The 20,741-nt window shown below is 47.2% G+C and overlaps 1 protein-coding gene across 1 annotated transcript; it reads right to left on the bottom strand.

The window, feature by feature from the left end:
• Window positions 1-1,913: 1,913 nt before the first annotated feature.
• Window positions 1,914-3,956, bottom strand: her6 (hairy-related 6). The gene is made up of 4 exons (XM_080770401.1): window positions 3,552-3,956; window positions 3,285-3,380; window positions 3,061-3,148; window positions 1,914-2,774 (listed from the first exon to the last, which is right to left on the bottom strand). Exons 1-4 carry the CDS (start codon window positions 3,657-3,659, stop codon window positions 2,257-2,259), a joined length of 810 nt encoding a protein of 269 aa, XP_080626527.1. The 5' UTR covers window positions 3,660-3,956; the 3' UTR covers window positions 1,914-2,256.
• Window positions 3,957-20,741: the final 16,785 nt, after the last annotated feature.

Genomic DNA, 20,741 nt, shown 5'->3' with positions numbered 1-20,741 from the left:
CTTGGCATGTATTCACCCAGCATCAACTATCCGCAGTTCCGACCGTGCACGCACACACGCAGTTGCGTGCACACTGCACACACACACACACACACACAAACGCTCACGCACACACGCACGCACACACAAACACACACACACACACACACACACACACACACACACACACAAACACACAAACACACACACATGGCTTCAATCTAGGGATGCATGCCCCCCTGTAAAAGGTGTGATGGAGATTCAGAATGATGGCACTTATCCACACTTTGTGCCTCTTAGCAGATTGATAATTGCAAACACCTGCGGTGCCCGGCCTACCCCCCCCCCCCCCCCCTGCACCCCACCACTACTACTGCTGCCTCCTTATTACCCCCCACCCCCCCCCACCCCCTTCAAAGAACGGCCACACTTGGATAGCTGGAGGGGGTCACACACACCTGGACATAACTGAGCTGAACAGAACAGAGCAGACTGCTACCACATGTGGAAATGGGAGTTTCACATGGTTCTCTCACACACACACACACACACACACACACACACACACGTTGTCTTGTCACGTACGCACGGCGCGCGCGCACACACACACACACACACGCGCGCGCGCGCGCGCAGGGCTGCAGGTATAGGCCATGCAGCGGCTACTTACAGTTGTCTCATATGATATTAAATTAACCTCAACCTATACCACCACTGTATAATATTGCCATCATCCACTAGACTATGTGGAACGTGCAGGTTGCGCCACAATCCACATACGATTGTGGAAAATATACTAGGCCTAGACATTTCAATCATTTCGAGTGGATTTTGATTTACATGTTGTTTGTGTAATTCACTCACTCACCAGCTCGTTGACTCGTCGTATTAAGACACCCACAACTTGAACCTCAATCCAACATGTTTCCCATCAGTATAGCTATCACTGTCACGTGCGTCAGTGACAGTTTTAAGCCACGGTATAAAACTCCTTATATAGCAGAATATGCTTCTATTTCATTCATCAGATTAATTTGTTCTCTCACAGAAGTATATATATAGGGTAGCCTATACTCAAACTATTCCCAGAGTAATAACATATCGCCGAGCGATCGCCCACACGACAGACACGCCAATTCACTGATCAACACTGATCGCATCCAACAATGCCAATCACGTTGCCATGCGCCCCTTCGTTGCTAGATGGCGCACGTCGCCTCTCAATGCGCCCTACTACGTTTCATTACAGCGAGGAGAAACTTGTTGGACAGTCACTGACTGAAGGTTCCACCATCGTCAAAAGGAGTTTCAACTCTCCGACTGTTCATTAAAATCACCAATAGTTTTCCCAACAGTTCACGAGACAGTAGCAGAAAAGTATAGGCTGTAAATGACAACTGCAGCGAGCCACACGGACCTATAGATGCAGGATTAATCATTTGATTGTTGATTTGATTGTTCCTGCAAGATACTTGCACAGTCAATACTTACGCCTATATGTCCGTTTAGTTTCATGTTAACAAAATCGCAAGTCTCACATTTCGTTTGATTGCAGGACACAAACCTGGCTGGACTAGAGAAGCACACTGCACCTGCATGGTCTTCACAGCACCTCCGCACGTCATGTTAGTTTTAGGAGATAACCACTAAGCTTATATAATTATGCTGTATTGATAATGTGCGCGGAATAATGTAATAACGGGCTAATCACAATCACTAATAAATGGGTATGTGTGTTAACACAATTTCAAACTCTGTAAATAATATTTTTGATCGGGGAGAAAAAGTTTATATTATGCACAAATAGATCTAGATATTTGCACGCCAAAGAAACCCACAAAACTTCACAAAACTATAATATGAAAAATATGTTTTGTTTCACTTTCGAATAAAGACTTGAAGTGACATTTAACTCATATAAGGAAAGCACAAGATTATTTTAATATCTTTACAAATTTATTATTTGTCTTCCAAAACGAAGAACAGCATAAGAGCATTGAACATATCTTTGGCATCACACAGTAAAAAAAAGACACCTCAAATATAAAAATGCAGTGAACAGACTTCCACAATACAAATCTCATTTCAATATGAACTTTACTCCCTTGTTAGCTAGGCTATACAAATATAGTGCATAATCTTCTCATTTTAACGCAATGCAATTATGAAAAAAAGATCCAAAAAAGAAAACTTTTGTAACATTGGACAAAGAAGAGAACTGTAAGTGTCGCGTTAAGAGTCATTTCAATTATAGTCCCATTTATTTCTCCTCCTCCTTCACCACGGTCGCCACACCGAGTCCGAGTTCCCCGACGGCGCGCCGGGGGACACGGCCGCGGGGACCGGCGTGCTCACACTGTTCGCGTACACGGGGATGACGGGCCCGTTGGGCGCAAAAGCCGCGTTGGGGATGAGGAAGGCAAACTGTCCGTCCGTGGCGGGCACGATCTGGAACCCGCCGTACACTTTGGTGGCGTCCGACGGTAAGCTGGCCTGGGAGCCCCCTTTGCACGACACCCCCATGGGCATGCCCTGAGGCGACGAGTTGGGGGGGATCTGGACCATGGACTGGGCGAAGGCGGGGTGGGTGGGGGGCCCGCCGGGGAGCTGGTGCTGGCTGGGGTAGTTCATGGCGTTGATCTGCGTCATGCAGTTGGCCAGGTGGCCGAGGAGCCGCGTCCTCACCTCGGTGTTGACCCCCTCGCAGGTGGACAGGAACCGGGTGACTTCGTTCATGCATTCGCTGAAGCCCGCGCGGTATTTCCCGAGGACGGTGGGGTCTGTGTTTAGAGCAGCTGCATGGGGAAAGATTCAATAAACATCGGTCAGACAAATATCTCCAGGAGAGAATCAAACGCAAACGCATGCAATTATCAAAACAGGAGTAGTAAATAATTATGTAACACGTATATAGCGTATGTATTTGGGCATCGGTCACTAGGCTAAATAGGCGACACATGCATCAATATGCTATTTCAGTCTATTTGATTTCACTAGACGCGACTCGTACAACATGATGTAAACCGCAGACGGGTATGTGGGACAGACAGACAGGCAGGCAGCTCCGGTAACTAAACTCACCAGTCATCTGAGCCCTCTGGAGGTTCCGGAGATGCTTCACCGTCATCTCCAGGATGTCCGCTTTTTCAAGTTTCGAGTGTCTGGAGCTCTGCGGAGAGAAAGAGGGGACACCACTGTCAGTCTTCGACATATTCAGAGTCCATCATCGAGGCATGATAACGTGAAACAAGGGAGCCAATAGCTCATTCATGAGAGGAGCGGGATGAGAAGATGGGGCTACTCACGTCTTTCTTGAGCGCGTCCAGGATGAGTGTTTTCAGCTGCCCCAAGCTCTCGTTGATTCTGGCTCGTCTCCTCTTTTCCATTATTGGCTTGGACGACTAGATTTAAAAATAAAAATAAAACAGAAAATCGTTAATTTCTCTCTCTTGTTTTTCGTGCGACGGCAGGCAGCAGTCAGATAATCTCCTGTGTTGCAGCAGGCAGCCCCGTGCGTAATTCGGAGCGACACTAAACATAATGTCTCGTTGAGATTGCAAAGTACTACCAACCTTTCTGTGTTCCGACGCTGTCTTGGGCTTATCGGGGGTCGTGTTCATGCTAGCCGGGGTAGCGGCGACCGGAGAGGAGGAGGATTTTTCCATCATATCGGCAGGCATCTTGATCTTCTGTTCTGGTTCGGAAATATCCCACCGCAAAGCGCAAAAAAAATGTATACACTCCACTGACACAGCCAGGCGGGGACACACTGCACACTGTAGCTCGTGAAATTCAAAAGTCCCACAACAAAAACAAAAAAAATGATCCTGAGATATTACAATCCTTTAACTGTGTTGTTGTGTTGTTGAGACACAAGTGTCCCATCCAGAGAGCAGGGTTCAGACAGTGATGTCAGTGAGCTAAAAGATCAGTGCGCGGAAGCGGGCGGTCGGTCTGTCTGCAAGCCTCTGCGTGTGGGTCTTATTTATATCTCGGACTGCACGCGAACGGCTCGTGTGAAACTTCCCAAACTTTCTTTCCCACAGTAACTTTCCACCAATCAGCGCGAGGGACACGCGGCCCGAGGGGAGGATGGCTCGTGGTCGGCGCCCTCCCATTGGTTGTTTGGCGCTCGAGCTGACGGGCCAATGGCGCGCGGCCGGGTTTAGGGCACAGCCGGGGCTGCCTTCAATCATTCCCCCGTTTACATATTAACACTTGAGCCGCTGACTGACTTACCACCAGCAGCATGCAGCAGCAGCCAGGCACGGCACCGCAGCGTGCGTGAGGGGCTGACTTGACTCGGCATGTTTGATGCGCGCAAGTTTTTGTTTTTTTAAAACGCACAGAAAGGTGTGTGCGTGTGCGCGCGCGCGTGTGTGTGTGTGTGTGTGTGTATGCGCGCGTGCGTGAGGAGGCAACATTCCAAGAGACACACATTTATCAGTATATACACACAATAAAGACACATTTCAAATTTGCCCTAAACTCTTAAACCTTGGGGTAATTGTACTGTATATGCTGGCCCACACAAACCAAAGTCAATATATAAAAACATTGAAGTGTGTAAAGCTAAATTAAGTAAACCTATTTGTAGCTACTCATAAACGATATGTGTCATGATTGAGCAACATTCATTGCTGGGGGTGCACTGACTATAGGCTACATTATTACATTACCCCGTTTTAATTATTGGGAATCTACAACATATGGAGACTCGTGTCAAAACTGTCTTCTCTCTATTCCCCCCCCCACCCCCTCCCCATCATCACAGACATGACTGTCTGCCATGCAGGGCCCTGTACTATACTAGCTCTGTACGAATTTGGCACTTTGACATCTGTCGGCATGCGAGCTGTACTGTGAATGTGGAGCACGTGCCAGGATGTTTTATGAGCGCGGTGGTTGAGGTTTGGCTGCCGGGCTGGGGGTGGCGGTGGTGGTTTACATTAGAGGCGAAGGTAAATAGCAGCTGCTGTTTTAAGAGCCTGGGAAAACCACGCCTACCGTGTGCGCTACTCGGATCGGGGCTTATCGGAATGTGAGCCAGGAGGAGTGGAGAGAGAGAGAGAGAGAGAGAGAGCTGCTGAGCACAGAGCCAGGGAGCAGCCAGCACACAGCAGCACGATTAGAGCGATGCCTCCTCGCCTGTGGTCGGGGCTCAGGCGAGGCGCGCCGCCGCCGTTCTTCAAGGCATTACATTTCAGGTCATAACTCCAGTCCCGCTTCCTTATCTTTATCGCAGCTGGAGGAGGAGACAGAGGCGTGTGTGTGTATGTGTGTTGTGGGCGCGCGCACGAACGCGCGCACACACACACACACACACACACACACACACACACACACACACTAAACGTAATTGCGGCCAAATAAATTGACATGCGTCAATTCCGAATGCTGTTAAAAAGTCTACTCTAAACTGAAAGGATACGTTGGGTGATTGTGGCGATAAATAAAGTTAATTTATTTAGTGCCAATATTACATTCACACATGTTTCAAATATAATTAATTAGTTTTACCCCCCACACAGTCGAGAATACATTCTGAATAGGATACAAAAGTCAACGCAGGCCATATTAAACATTATTCTCAAACGGAAACAGGCACCAATACAAGCCACGTTCTTAATTAAATACAAAGTTTATATTTTTGGATAGCATCTCTCTCTGACAGAACACTGGTCGAAACTGGAAACACTGTGCCCGTGCCTTTCTCTCTCTCTCTCTCTCTCTCTCTCTCTCTCTCTCTCTCTCTCTCTCTCTCTCTCTCTCTCGCTCTCTCTCTCTCGTCAAATAATCTACGGTTAAGGACAGTTAGGGGACTGACGTGTTGCTCCGTGCCCCTGCGGTGCGCCCTCTATTTGTCTGATATGCAAAGCCCCCACACACCACCCACCGCCCGCGCACACATCTCCAGCTGCTGCAGAGCCCGCGACACGTGGCGCGCAAGCGACCGACCGAGCGGCCGACCGGGTGGGTGTCTGCTCTGCTCTGCCTCAGCTCTCCTCCGATCTGCAGCAGGCAAGCCAGGCAGCACGATATAGTGCTCGCGGCTCGCCGCAAAGATCGTGAATTTGATAGCTGCATTGCGCGGGACAGCCTCTCCCGAGGTACACAAAAGGCAGAGAAATAAGGTTCGGATAGGCTCGTGCAGATGGACGGTTTGACAGTGCGTAATTGACACAAGGCGTGTATGTTTCTTGGACAATATAAGCTTTTTTTTGTGCGCAATTCCGCAAACTGCTTAACATTGCGGATGTGCGCGGGACCTGTCTGTGCATGCATGTAAACGGGTAATAAATATAAGCCCGTTTTCTTTTATGCACAACAATGCGCTCTCTGTCAAACACATCAGTAACATGTCTCATTGTAGCGCGCGGGGCTGCACACCCGAGTCATTTTGCCTGAGCACAATGGCCACTGACAGAGTTCCAAAACAAATGTATTGATGTGAAGGAACACAAAGCTGTAGGTTTTTTGAAACCGTCTCCGCCTGAGTGACTTTCTCACGCTCATGTTGCAAAGAGGTCTCCGCCGGTGAATTGAGTCACCGAGCCTTATTGGGTCTGCCCGCTCTGCAGGTCCCCTCCCTGGGAGGGAGAGAGTCTTATCGGGGGTGCACCTGGCGGCCGCGAGTCCCACGAGTGCTACCTGTGGCTATGTGTCAACTATAAAGCTGTGGGAAGCGGCTCCAGGCACGACCATGCAGAGCAGTGCTCTATTCTATTCCATTGTAAAGACTTTGTTCACATGATCAGCAGTGATACTTATATGTAATGTGGCCGCAGATTAAAAGGTGAAACAAAGCAGCAAAAAACTGCCAGGCGTTATATATAATTCTTAGAGTATACATTAGTCATACAGGAACTATAAAAGCACTATATACAATGCAAGCTCATGTGTTAATGTGGGGAAATTGAAGTAGACGCTATACTAGACGGGCCATGTCTCATTCCAACTTATAACATCCCCTTGCCCTGCATAGTCCATCTCACAATTCTCCCCTTCTTCCTTCATGATGAATCACGTCTTCTCACCCCCCCCCCCCCCCCCCCCCCTTCTGTTTGATCCTGTCTTCCTCTTTTCCCATTCCTTCGCTCTGAGCCGGTTCTCATGCAGCTCCGTATCTTTATTGGAGGGCTCTCGGCCATGGACCCTCCACACTGCAATAATGCAATCAGGACAGGGGCCGATTGTGGGGCTAAAGTGCGTGTGAAAGTGTGAGATATTGCGCTCACAAACAATCTGGCCCGCTATCAGCCAACAGCTCATGCCTTAATGTGTAAGCCATTGGTGAAGCAGCGCTACTGGCTCCTGCCAACAGACTCTGGTGGCAACACGGAGAAGAGAGGGAGGGGGGGAAGGGGGGTTGAGAGGAGGTGAAGACTATCGATGCCCACGCCAGGGCTGGCAGTAAGCGTGGCGGGTAGGCAGGCAGGCGGGCATGAGCGCACGCCGCACGCATACTGCACACACACACACACACACACACGCAGAGAGGCAGGTATGCGTGCAGGCAAACAATCACAAAGAGACTTAGGCATGAGACAGACAGACAGGCTGACAGACAGCCTGACTGGTGGGTTGAATTACAGCTAGGGGCATATAGTGGTATATACAATAAGCTTTGAGGAGTTGTCGGAAGCACTGAGATAACAGTTCTTCTACCAGAGCGTGGATCTTTGAGAGTGGGAGTGAAAACAATGAACACGTCTTTGTTGTGCTTGTGCGTTGCGTGCACACGATGTGTGCAAAGTGCTTGTGTTGGTGCGGAAAGATCTCACATTAAGTGGGTTTTATTAGTGGGAGTGTGAGGACCTATATGTGTGCTTAGCCGCCGTTAGAGAGGTGAACCGAGGAGAGGAGAGGAGAGGAGAGGAGAGGAGAGGAGAGGAGGAGAAGAGGAGAGGAGAGGAGAGGAGGAGAAGAGGAGAGAGGAGAGGAGGATCAGAATGGGGATAAAGAGAGCTGGACAGATGGAGAAAGGGAGAGAGTGAAAATGGTCAGATCCTCCGAGCAGTGAGAGGGAATAGAGAGGAGAGGGGGGGGGGCTGTTGGAGGTATAGTCCAGATATACAGACGCACACATTGCCCACCTCCCATCTCACACCATCCGGCCACTTATATACTGTAGGGGTGTGTGTGTGCGTGTGTGTGTATGTATATATAACACACACACACACACACACACACACACACACACACACACACACACACACACACACACACACACACACAGCCTGAAGGAGACTGGGAGGAAAAGAAACTACAATAAATATGAACAAACGCTCATTCTCCCTCCCCCTTATACACAAGCACACAGACGTGCGCGCGCACACACACACACACACACACACACACACACACACACACACACACACACACACACAGGATCAGTATGGGTCACTGTAAGCTTTACAGACAGAGGCGCTAGGGTGCATTTTGGCTGAGACAGAGGAGTGTTTTAAGGCGTATGTTTGTTTGTGTGCGCACACACGCGCGTGCGTGTTGGCTAGATTTCTACACCCCACTTCAGAGACAGAGGAGCTCCCTTCAGGGGTCTCCAGCTCTTTCATTCTCTCTCTCCACCCCACAAACTCTCTTCTTAATCTTCCTCTTATATCTTACATCTCGTCCTCCTTCATTTTATCCATCTCTATCAACCAGGACTCTATTGCTTCCTCCAGCTCTCCCTGGTACCTCGTTTTCTCCATCCATCCATCCCTCTCCCTCCCCCTCTCATCTCTGATGCATCCTTCCTGGAGGGAGGCCCACTGTATTTGCATGTGTGGGGGAGGCGGTGCAGCATCGCAGGTCACGGGTCACGGTGAGTCAAACCCGGCAGCCGCAGAGAGGAGAGGCGGCTGGGGAGAGAACCCGACTGAGCGCCGGGCCGGGGGTCCACGGGTCGACCTGCCCCGGGGCCGGAGCAGACTGATGGGAATACCGCTGCTCCTGGGAAGGGGGGTGGTGCTGGTTGAGGTGGGGGTGGGGGGGGGGGGGTTGAAGACCACTCATGCAAATTGCAGAGTAACCACCGGTTACTGGAAACTTGGGAGTCAAGACATCAATCTGTATGCAGAATTTCAAAACGGAGGCTGCGGCGCAGATGTGAGGCGATGCAGATGTGGGTCAGATCGTTGTAGAAAAGGCTACTGCGCTGCAGTCAAATATTCAGCCCAAATGGTACTCGGACTGTAACTAAAGACCAACCCAAATGAACCCACATAACTCTAAACCACACAGTAACATGCCTGGACAACATTCTCACTCTGAAGGGTACATTTTTACAGTTAGTTAATTGGAAAACGTACAATGAGAGTTGGGTTTTGTGGAGAGCTGGAGATCCAGGAGTCCTGAGTTGGCGCTGACTAGTCCGCACTTACGAGCTTATTGATCAGCCTTTTTTTACCCACAATTTGTCATACGACTACAATTCCAGTATCACTGATCTTTTAGTCAAATCAAATCTCTTGACTTATTTCCAAAGATGTTAAAATTAAATTTTTACCCTGTTCATTTCTCCTAATTGTGTTTAGGTTATGACATTTTATTTATTTGTATTTACACTGCTTAGAATCACATGCCACAGATCCCACCAGATGGAAATGAGCTTGTAGCTATATCTGGTGCACTGTATCCATAGTGCATTGTCCCCGTCAAGTAAGAATATGTAAGGAATACAATACAAAACAATCTGTAGAAATAGAATGCATACATGTATGTGTCCAATGTGTCGTGGACCCTATTGTAAACAAGTGTAATGCTTTATGGTGTAGTCCACAGTTTTGTATTGAGATGCGCTTGAAATGTACTGTAATTCTCCAATCTGTTAATACATCTTTCAATCAATCAATCAAAGACTGTTCACCGCTTCACCTCCCAATGTATGAATGAATGAACCATTGTTAAGCGCCTTGAGCATTCATTATAGATGTTTGGTGACTCATGCACACACACACACACACACACACACACACACACAAAATTGAAAGCCAGTTCTGTCTGAAAAAAATAAAATAAAAAAGTAAATAAGGGCAGAAGATGGTATACTCAACTGTGATAAACCTGGTCATAAACTTGGAGGAATAACTTTAAGCTCATTGCCAAGCTTGTCACATCCCTTTCTCCACTAGTTATCATGAATCAGATGGGTGTATAACTGTATATACAGTATATAGGAAGCCTTGTGGTGGAGAAACGGTGAGGCGGCACCTGTTTATGGTCAGCGAGGAGCAGGAATATTTGAATGAATTACAGGTGTATAAAAGCTCTGCTCCATTTCCTTGTGTAGGAGGCTGTTTGTTGACAGAAGATAAGGAGACCATGCCTTTGAAGAGGCGCACAAACATGCGCACACACACACACACACACACACACACACACACACACACACACGTGTGCAATCACACAAACACCCTCATTCACATGCAGGCACACGCACACACACACACACACACACACACACACGTGCACGCACGGAAACCTTTTAACTGACAGCTTAACGCTGTAAATCATCTCTAATAGGCCCTAGTTTAGTGTAAACAAACAGAGGGGAAGCATCAATGCAGCGCTCCCATTCAACCCACTAATCCACGCTGCCATCTCTGTCATTATAGGCAGATAAAACGCGCCAGGCCCGGGGTTCACTCATATTTGCATGGAGGCCATAAGTGTAAACGCTTTCACGTGGAATGCGAGGAGCGGAGCGGAGCGGCAGGGTGGGGGTCTATACTACAGTACTGTAGTGTAGAGGTTCCCAAAGTGGGGTCCGGGGACCCCCATGGGGTACTTGCGGGAGTTCCAGGGGGTCCCCAGCTAAATGATATTTAGGAACCAAATGTACCCTTATGGGTCTCTAACTCCGAGTTGTACAAATGGGTCCATTTGTACACTCTCAGAGTTAAATTAACTTTGATTGTACAATATACATCGGGGTCCCAGAGCTAGAAATGCCATTAAATAGGGGACGGTAGCCTAATTCAGGTCAAACCACGGCGGGGCTCCCTGAAATGAAAGTGCTTGAAAGTCACTGCTATAGACGTAAATATCTTCTCTTATGGGGGTCGTTGGCGTATGTTTTCAAATGGGGGTCTGCGGGCTAATTGGTGTCAATTTGGGAGTCCTTGACATGAAAATGGTTGGGACCCCCTGCTGTAGTGTATACTACATGTCACTGTGATGAGCTGCTCTAGAAAGAATTTATTTGGAAATTGCTTCGCTGTCACCCAACGTCACATACAGTAGAACAGACAGACAGCTGCACAGACGAATAAATGGCGTTGTCCTGTTGTCAGTGTGGTCCACTGGTCAACTGGCATTCGCACACTGACCTCACTAACAATGGTGAAGGGGAGAGGTTAAGTGTGCGCCCATGGGATACCGTGTGTGTGTGTGTGTGTGTGTGTGTGTGTGTGTGTGTGTGTGTGTGTGTGTGTGTGTGTGGGGGGGGGGGGGGGGGTGGTTGGGGGCACTGCAATTTGGTTGATTGTACTCAATTCATCTCCATGACATGTAAATTACTGTACATATCAGCAACATCACTAAAAGTAATTATCCCCATAATTTTTTGTTTTGCTTTTGTTAATTGTTAGTCCTTGCCACCAGCTGCAAAGCATACATTTCACTGTCACACAAAAAAAAGCTGCAGAAATGGACTAATGACCAAAGAAAGAGATGCTCTATTCAATAGAGCATCTCTTTGGTCAAGTCGATTTAGAGTCTATTGTAAAGGCTTTGTTTACATGGTAAGCAATGATACCTGTAAAGGAGGAACACAATATGCACATCCCAGTTTTTAAATACGGCGCTGGACCCAAAAAGTGACCAAATGAAGACAAAGTAGAATGTCCGCACACGATATCATTCTTCTCTGCGTCCTTGATTTCAATCTATATAAAACAACATTTCACCCCTCCAGGCTTTACATATATTATATATTATATTCTATACAACAACGTTTCGCCCCTCCAGGCTTTCTCTGGGAGCAGGATTATATCGTGTGCGGTCATTCTACTTTTTCTTCAAGCAATGATACCTGGCCACAGATTAAAAGGTGAAAGTATAAGCGACAACGGAACAGTTAACTACAGTATATATAATCTAATAATACACTAGTGATATATTCCAAACAGAAAGCTGAAAACAGCACGGCTGTGGGGAAATGGAACTGTGTCCCAGGCCACTTAACTGTTAGTTACCCTCCACTGTTTTGTTTTGGGGGGTTTTTTTCTCCCCAATTTAGATTTTGTATATAGTCTCTGTCACTGCCAGCCACTTCTTTTCACTGACAGTATTTGGATCTTTCCCAGGAGGGTTTTAACGTGTGCCTGTGCGTACGTACGGGCCGAGCTGAACCGGTCTCTCCACAGTATGGTGGGAAGGAACAATTAGCAGTAGTTTAATCAGATGTCTGGCCAGTTTCCCTTTGAACCGAGAGCTCACACCTCCTCCTGAACTGGTTCATTTCTACACTCTAACACACTGTGATGACGGGCCTCCCCAGCAGCTCCGAGGCCACTGGCCAGCCACATCAGAGAGAGGGGATTACTACAGAGCATAAACCTTTCTCCTGGAGCAAAAGAGGGCAACCATCTCTACCTCCTCCTGCCCCTCCCTCCTCCCCCCCCCCCCCCCTCCCCTCCCCCCCAAGCCCCTTCTCCCCCCCCCCTCCACCCGGCAGCGTTCTACCTTTCCCGTGGGAGTGAACAGATCCAGGATAACCTCGGCTGGTCTGATGCCAGAAAACATTAAAGAAACTTCCCTCCTCCTCCACACCACCCCACACCCTCACCCCTCCCCCCCACGCTCTCTCCTTCCTTCTCCCCTACCTCGCCTGCCTACACCTCCGCACGCGCACACACACGCACACACACGCACGCGCACGCACGCACGCACGCAAACACACACCTCCTCACCACGAGGACTTTATTCATTTTTTTTCCCCCTCTTCTATTTTTTCATGCCCCTGTTTTTCTTTTCATCCCTCGCTGCATTTTCTGGCCTCTCTGTTTTTGCCTTCTCAGCCTCCCCTGATTGCGACTAAGATTAGCCCCCTTTTCCACTTTCTCATCTTCAAGAGAAGAAAAGAGGGGGTAAGCAGCACGCTGCAAAGGAGGAGAAAGAAAACGGAGATGAAAACCCACCGCCGTTCACATGATCTCCTGCACGGCCCTGTCTATTATCTGTAAGATTGTCGAGCTGTCAATTTCAATTTAGCCGTCCCTGTTATCAGACCAAAAATAAACGTCTGCTTGGAGAAGTGGGAATCAAACTGTCGCTGAGGGAGAGATGAGTGACGCTGATTGCAAACGTAATGTGTTCGGTGGCAGCCTGCACTTTGGGTGGCTTCTGTCTCCTCGCCTCTCACTTTCTCTCTACCTCCCTCCATTCCTCTCCATCTTCGCTTCTATCCCTCTCTGGCGCGCGTGCACGCTCCCTCCCTCCCCCTCCCTCTCGCTCTCAGCTTCACGGCTGTCATATTCCTTTAGTGCTGGAAAGGTCAAGTGCTGCTCGCTGCCTGTGAGATCTAAAGGGGGGAGAGGTGGCTGAGAAAGATTCAAACCCTCCACCACAACAAACCACCTCCACCCACTCCTCCACCCACTCCTCCCTCCTGCTCGGTATTAACAAAGCTTCCTTCTAGCCTCCATGCAGCAGTATAGCAGCTTGGCGCGCACAGGAATGTGTCCATCAGCCCCTATAGGTAGCTTCTACATAATAGATATGGAGCCCCCTCCATGTAGTTAGCCTAGGGTGACCATAATGTTGAGCCCCTCAAAGCGCGGCGGGACCCTTAATTCAATATGCACATTTCGTTGTGCACGCACTCGCACATTGTATACGCGCCCATTATGCGTGTTGCATACATACAGGCAACGACTGTGTTGAAATTTCTGATTGGTTAGGTGGGCATGTTTATTTATATGAAAAGAAAATGATTTAAACGTCTATGTCAGGGTTCTCAACCTGGGGGTTGTGACCCCTTGGGGTGTCGGCAAATTATTTTGGGGGGGGTCCCCAGATTAGGAAAAAAAGAAAAAAAAAACTAAATGGCTTTATGATATATTTGTAAGGTTAGCAGTCAATTCGTATTGGGGGTGGGGATGGGGGCGGGGGTCGTGAGCAGGGGTGTCATAGGGTATCTGAAGGTGAGGGGGATGAGCGTGGGGAGGAGATTTGCGTGTATTAGCGAGCATGCATGGGTCGCGCACCGCATTCGTTTTAAGGCGTTTGTTGTCTCCACCAGGCCGAAGGCATGGGGAGAGAGTATGTTTTGCACTCCGTCCGTGTGTGTCTGTGTGTCCGTCTGTGTACAGCTAATCTCCGGCACCGTTAACCCGGTCGATGCCAAATTTTGCACACACACTTCCTGGATGCAAACGATGAAACTCTGCCCCGAAATATCCAGAACATATATAGTGCAACCAGGAGGCCGACTTTTACATTTCTTTTTTATATTACTCCTCCAGAATCCAGATTCTGTCCAAATATCCCGCAAATCGTTACACACTATATCATAATATATAATTGGCTAACATTGGCTTCCAAAGTTTGCAGGATTGGCCCGTTTTGAACAAAAAGCCTCAAATCATGAACGCAGTGTGCAATTTACATGAAATCTTTCACAGACTTTCCTGTTATAGCGCCATGTGCAAAACACATTTTTGGAACAAAATGCGTCAAATCATCCAATTGCCATCCAAGGCGTAAGAAGAAATGGCACCCTTTTCACATTAGCCTATTATAGCGCCACCAGGAGGCCACAAGCTGACCTGCCCTGGTGGAGAGGAGACCTGTGCCCCGAGGGGCACTTTATCTAGTTTACCATCTTTTTTACCATAATAGAGGGTAAGCGTGACATCATCATCAAACCAGGAAGTTATGCAGGAACGCCTACTGAGTGGCAAAAAACTACGTTCTGGCCTCGACAGCCCAAACATCCACACAGAAAAGCCCTATCTGATTACATTAAACAATGTTACTGCCACTCGATTTGCCACTCGATGTGGCATTCACTTTAAGCATGCGCATACCCCTCTATTGAACAGAATCAACCAATAGACTTTCATATAGGGGAAACCGATTTGGCCAATCACAGCAGGCTTTTCTAACTGCGGTGGGATCATAATAACGCATCGCGGACATCCAAGCGGACAAAAAAAAACCAACAAAAACAGCCAATCAAAGTGGGGGGGGGGGGGGGGGGATGACATCACAGATCTGTGAGAGTGGGGGTGTCGCGTCATACTCACCATATATGGGTGTGACTCAAAGCATTTCCAGGGGTCCCCACTCCCCAGCCAAAAATAACCCCAGGTCTATCTATGTTTTAGAGATATTTGTTGGTATATGCAGCTTGAAATCGGGACAATCCTGGTCACCCCAAGTTAGGCCCTCTGTAGGCAGCTCCTACTGTACATTAATTAGTCCCTCCCTACACATACAGTATAGTTAACCCCCTTACATGTAGTTGATGATGCCTACCTTGAGAGGGAAGGCTGGAGCTCTCTGCTCCAATTGTTGCCCCCGCAACCCGACTCCGGATAAACGGTTGAAGATGGATGGATGGATGTAGGAAGGATTTGCTGCACCATCAGGCACCTTGTTACGTGTGGCCTGCTCTCTCTGAGTAGATCAGTTCTCTTCTGCATAAACAGAGACAGGGAGGGGACCAACAGAGACAAGCAGACACGTGTCAAAGCAGAGACAAGGAGACAAGCATACAAGCACAAACAGGGGTTCAATTAGTAGAGTCAAAGGGACAAGCAGTGGCAGTGGTTTAAGTATACAGAGACTGTGAGACAGACACATAGAGGACAAAGCAGAGACAATTCATCCATTTTGACCTGAGATCAGATTCTAAAAATGTCTTTTTAAAATGCCTTTTTTTCCTGAAAAACCTCATGTTTCTATATCAGTGGTTCTCAATATTTCATGTCAAGGACCCCAAAAAAAATATGAAATATGCCACCGACCCCCATCTGAAAATAAGTTGTTCCAGGGACCCTCCCCCCAGAAGCAAAGATTTGAGTTAAAAACGTTAGCTCTGAAAGAATATATATTCAAAGATTATATATAAAGAATTTCACGATTTTTCTTAAAAATAGCAGACCTACAAGCTCGTGGCGGGCCACTCGGTGGGGCACTATGAGCTTGTAGATCTGCTATTTTTCAATAGCTGCTAAAGTATAACACCTCAAACACCAAAAGGGGACAGGTGTGTCCTGTCTCTTACTACTGGAAAGGACAGAAGGGTTTCTAATGATTATGTTCACGTGAGGACGAGAAACGTTAGAGGGACACAGAGAGAGAAACGGGGACAATAATGCCAGAGACAGAGAAAGTGAGAGGTGGCTGCAGACATAATAATCGCACGAAGAAGAAGAAATAGAAAATGTACAATGTTGGCCTGCAGGGCCGTGGCTCAGCGGTCCAGGCACCTTATTGGCTGGTAATCCAGTCTGGCAGTGTGCCGCAGGTTCGAATCCCGATCCCGACGGCCTTTACTGCATGTCTTCCCCCTCCCCCCCGCCCCCATCTCTCTCCCCATTTCCTGTCAGCCTATACTGTCTGTCCCTCCATAAAATATATAAAAATAAAGGCGAAAGCCACAACAACAAACAAAAAACATTAGAAAATGTACAATGTTCAAAATTGCAGTAAGTACCGGTAAGTAAAAAGACGGCATGTATATGAGCATCAAAGACAAGGTATAATGATTTACATTTCACTCGGGTATAACTTCCAACAACTGGGAGCAGGTCTCGTTGCAATACAGCCGCGTCGTCTGGTAACGTTATACCAGCTTAAGTAGATAGCCCACAGACACGCAGGGCTTTTTTTATTCAAAAGGGTTCAAAAGTCAAAGCCTTTCATGTGGCCCTTCAGATTTCACTGAAGACAGCGGAGGGCGAGAGCCAGAGTTTACAAACAGCCCTGTGTGGCTTTGTTGTAGTTTCCCATGATGTCACCATACCGCCACAGTGCCCTTGAGGGGCCGCGCATCGGATCCTCTTTGAGGCCGCGCACACGCGGACACACACACAGTCACACACACACACAGTCACACACACACACACAGTCACACACACACACACACACACACACACACACACGTAGGTATGAGCTCATCGTCAACACATTCCAGGTTTCACCTTGCTGCCCTGGCCACCGACAACTCGCCAGCTTAATTCAGCCCCCCCTCCCTCCTCCTCCTCCTCCCCCCTCGGTCATGTTAACACCCTATCTGTACCCCCCCAATACTGCCCCACCCATCTCTAACTCTCATTGTTCCCCCACACACACACACACACACATAGCAGGGCATCGCCTTTCACTGCAGGAGACATGAGGCTATAACTGCACCTATACCGTCCGCCACTCTCTCTCTCTCTCAGAGCCATCTGCACGGCCACAGCCTCTCGGCTTCATCCGGGTTTCAGCCATGGGTTTCACTTCTCCTCCCACCGAGGGCCGCCGTACGCTCACAGTGTGTGTGTGTGTGTGTGTGTGTGTGTGTGTGTGTGTGTGTGTGTGTGTGTGTGTGTGTAGGGGGGGGGGGGGGGGGTTGTCAAGTCAAGTGTTATATGCCACGGCCGTTTCCCGCCATTGAAAAAGAAAAAAGGGTTGGTTTGCTAAACCACAGGCTCTTCAGGCGCGATTATATAAGGGTCACATTGTGTTCATGTGACACTATATAGAGAATGATAGGTATAGACTACAAAACGTGTGTATTGGTTAATTACGCTGTGCTCAGAGAGGTCACTTCCATCACTGCAATACATTTTCCATTATTATAAAGATTATGGGGCGACCCGCGACCCCATATCTGAGCGGTTAATGTGCCCATATGACCATTTGCTGCATGTCACTCCCTCTCTCTCTCCCCCTCTCTCTCTCTCTCTCTCTCTCAAATCAGAAAGGTTCATAAAAGGCTATGTGAGCCAAAGTGAGCTTGTAGATTGGCTATTTTCAAATGGCCAAAATGTACAGGGTTGAAGTAGTTGTATGTAAGTGGTTGCATGTTCTGTAATACAATTCTAAATCAAAGTAACTCGTTTTCAAATAATGGAGTAAAAGTATAGCCTACAATATTTGCCTCTGAGATGTAGTGCAGTGTAAGTAAAAGTACTGAAAACTGGAAATACTCCAGTAAAGTAAAAAAAACTCAAAATTGTACTTACCGGTAAGTATAAGTACTTGAGAGTAAATGTATTGTTACTTAACAGCACTGCATTTTGGCATTTTATATAAAATTACGGTAATTATTTCATAGGAAATCAGAATGTTAGCACAAGATATTAAATCTTTGTAACCTTTTAAATTAATCTCTAAGAATGGGTCAGCTAAGGAAATGTAATTTAAACCAATACACATACAGTGTCATGCTGTTGATGTAAACTTAAACTTGTCTTTCAAGCCAAATAGCCAATACACATCATCATGCATGTTGATTTAAACTTAATGAAGTGTCGTTTAAAGCAATTACACATATCACACTTGATTGATGTAAGTATAAGTACTTGAGAGTAAATGTATTGTTACTTAACAGCACTGCATTTTGGCATTTTATATAAAATTACGGTAATTATTTCATGGACGGTTTCATCATTTCATAGGAAATCAGAATGTTAGCACAAGATATTCAATCTTTGTAATCTTTCAAATGAATCTCTAAGAATGGGTCAGCTAAGGAAGTGTAATTTAAACCAATACACATACAGTGTCATGCTGTTGATTTAAACTTAAACTTGTCTTTCAAGCCAAACAGCCAATACACATCATCATGCTGTTGATTTAAACTTAATGAAGTGTCGTTTAAAGCCATTACACATATCACACTTGATTGATGTAAGCTCAACGAGGCTGACACATTTGCATGCAGTAAAATGCAAATGGTAAATGGTGAGCATTTCGACAGCACCTTCCTTTTACAATGCATGCATTAAACTCGCCCTTCAAGCACACTTTCACACCAAGGACGTGCGAGGCTCCACACGGCTTGTGCAGAGCAGAGGGTCAGTTCGGTGCTCCAGGACATAGTAGGATTTGCAGGATTGAAACCTTTTCCGATTCCAAGACAAGTTATAGAAGACAACATGCTGTACCTCAAGGGCCACTAGCTGCCATGCCCACACAAACCAAGAAGGAACTTATACAATTGGCCTCAGACACACAAGTCTTAAACACTTTCAACCTATTTTGAGTCATTATATATAGGCAAAAAAAATCAAACTTTTTCAAAATATCACACCCGTGTGAACCGAGTGGTGCAACTCCCCTCTCTCTCTCTCCCCCCCCTCCTCTCTCTCTCTCTCTCTCTCTCTCTCTCTCTCTCTCTCATTAGCAGGCAACAGTGTAGCACTGTCTCTCTCTCTCTCTGTTTATGGCAAACAGCGCCCCTACTGGTACTCAAACTGGTGCTCATTAACCAACACATAGGTGAACACATAGGTGAACATCACGGACATTGCTGTTCCTTGGAGTGGTTGCACCACTCAAAAATAGCATTGGTGCCGCTCACAGCCAGTAAACTGATTTCCAAACGAAAACCCCCAAACCTGTATGGTTTATCGGTGCAGTGGTGAAGTAAACCTGTATGGTTTATCGGTGCAGTGGTGAAGTCATAGATCATATACTTTGAAGAAGGCAGTTGTACCTGCCGAAACGTTGGTTTCTAACTTTCTACTCTACTCTGCATCCAAATAAATAATCTGCACTTTGGCTATCAAGACCACTCTTTTGTCTTTTTAAGACTTAACTCTGCAGTGGTCAAGTCAACGTAGCCGAAGCTCATGACCGAGGAGCATAATTCAAACTGTTTCGCCCTCACAGACGGGGCACGGGGGGGGGGGGGCTGTATAACCACCACACTATAACTGGACTATGTTCTTGTATACCTGAAACAAACACATGTATCAACTACTGGGCATTGAGCAGAACTCAGTGTGGCTGAAACCTCTCTTTCTGTTCACACAAAGGGCCTGGGAGACAAACATAAACACCTCATCTGTTACGGCGCAGAGCATGCAGCACTGCATCTACTCCCAACGGGGCCTCAGATCAAGAAACAGCAACTATTCAAGAACAACAATGACCACAAGCCTTTTTTGTAATGTATGTATAAAGAAGCAGAAGAGGGGGGGGGGGGGAAACTAACCCAGAGCATTGTTTGTCTCTGGAGAAGTATCTAGGGTGCGTAACCGAGAGCGAGTGAGAGAGCGGTAACATTATGCCGAGGCCTTGTTTACAATGCTAAAATATTTCCGTGGACAGAGGCACTACCTGTCCTTGCTCTCTTTTAGCCAAGTAAGGAGATATTAGGCCTGTTGTTGTGCAGCTATTCTGCCTGTGGCACACTTAGCGTGGGTCGCTATTAGATGCGTGTGTGTGCTCCTCCTCTGCTCTCTCACGTACGTCAGTCTATTCCCCTGTTCGACCGACTTCATCCTGTGGCTCTGCTCGCATTTTACAATTCCATCTGAAGCTCTTTATCCACACTGACTCAGAATGTATATATATATGTGGGCTGGTAAGAAGGGGGGAGGTTTAATTGGATAGGATATGTGGCACACCTATAGGCCGTCTGGAAACGATACGTTATTTAACGCGTTCACACACGGAGAGAAACTTCCTTTTACAGGACAGTTTATTGTTCAGATGATTTATATTGAATACATCATTTACTTTATATCTCATATGAGCCTGGTTGGATCTGCATGCCTTATCGTTTGTATTTGAAAAAATATTTTCCTCTACAT

This window comes from Protomyctophum bolini (assembly GCF_963924005.1).
Source record: "Protomyctophum bolini genome assembly, chromosome: 8".
Classification (NCBI taxonomy): domain Eukaryota; kingdom Metazoa; phylum Chordata; class Actinopteri; order Myctophiformes; family Myctophidae; genus Protomyctophum; species Protomyctophum bolini.
The sequence above is the reverse complement of the archived record's forward strand: the minus strand, read 5'-3'. Positions and strand labels throughout refer to the sequence as shown.

Coding starts and splice junctions, on each gene's coding strand:
- her6 (XM_080770401.1), bottom strand. CDS start 3,659: ATGCCTGCCGATATGATGGAAAAATCCTCCTCCTCTCCGGTCGCCGCT. Junction 3,381..3,551: donor CAGCGTCGGAACACAGAAAG/GTTGGTAGTACT, acceptor TTTTAAATCTAG/TCGTCCAAGCCAATAATGGA. Junction 3,149..3,284: donor TGGACGCGCTCAAGAAAGAC/GTGAGTAGCCCC, acceptor TTCTCTCCGCAG/AGCTCCAGACACTCGAAACT.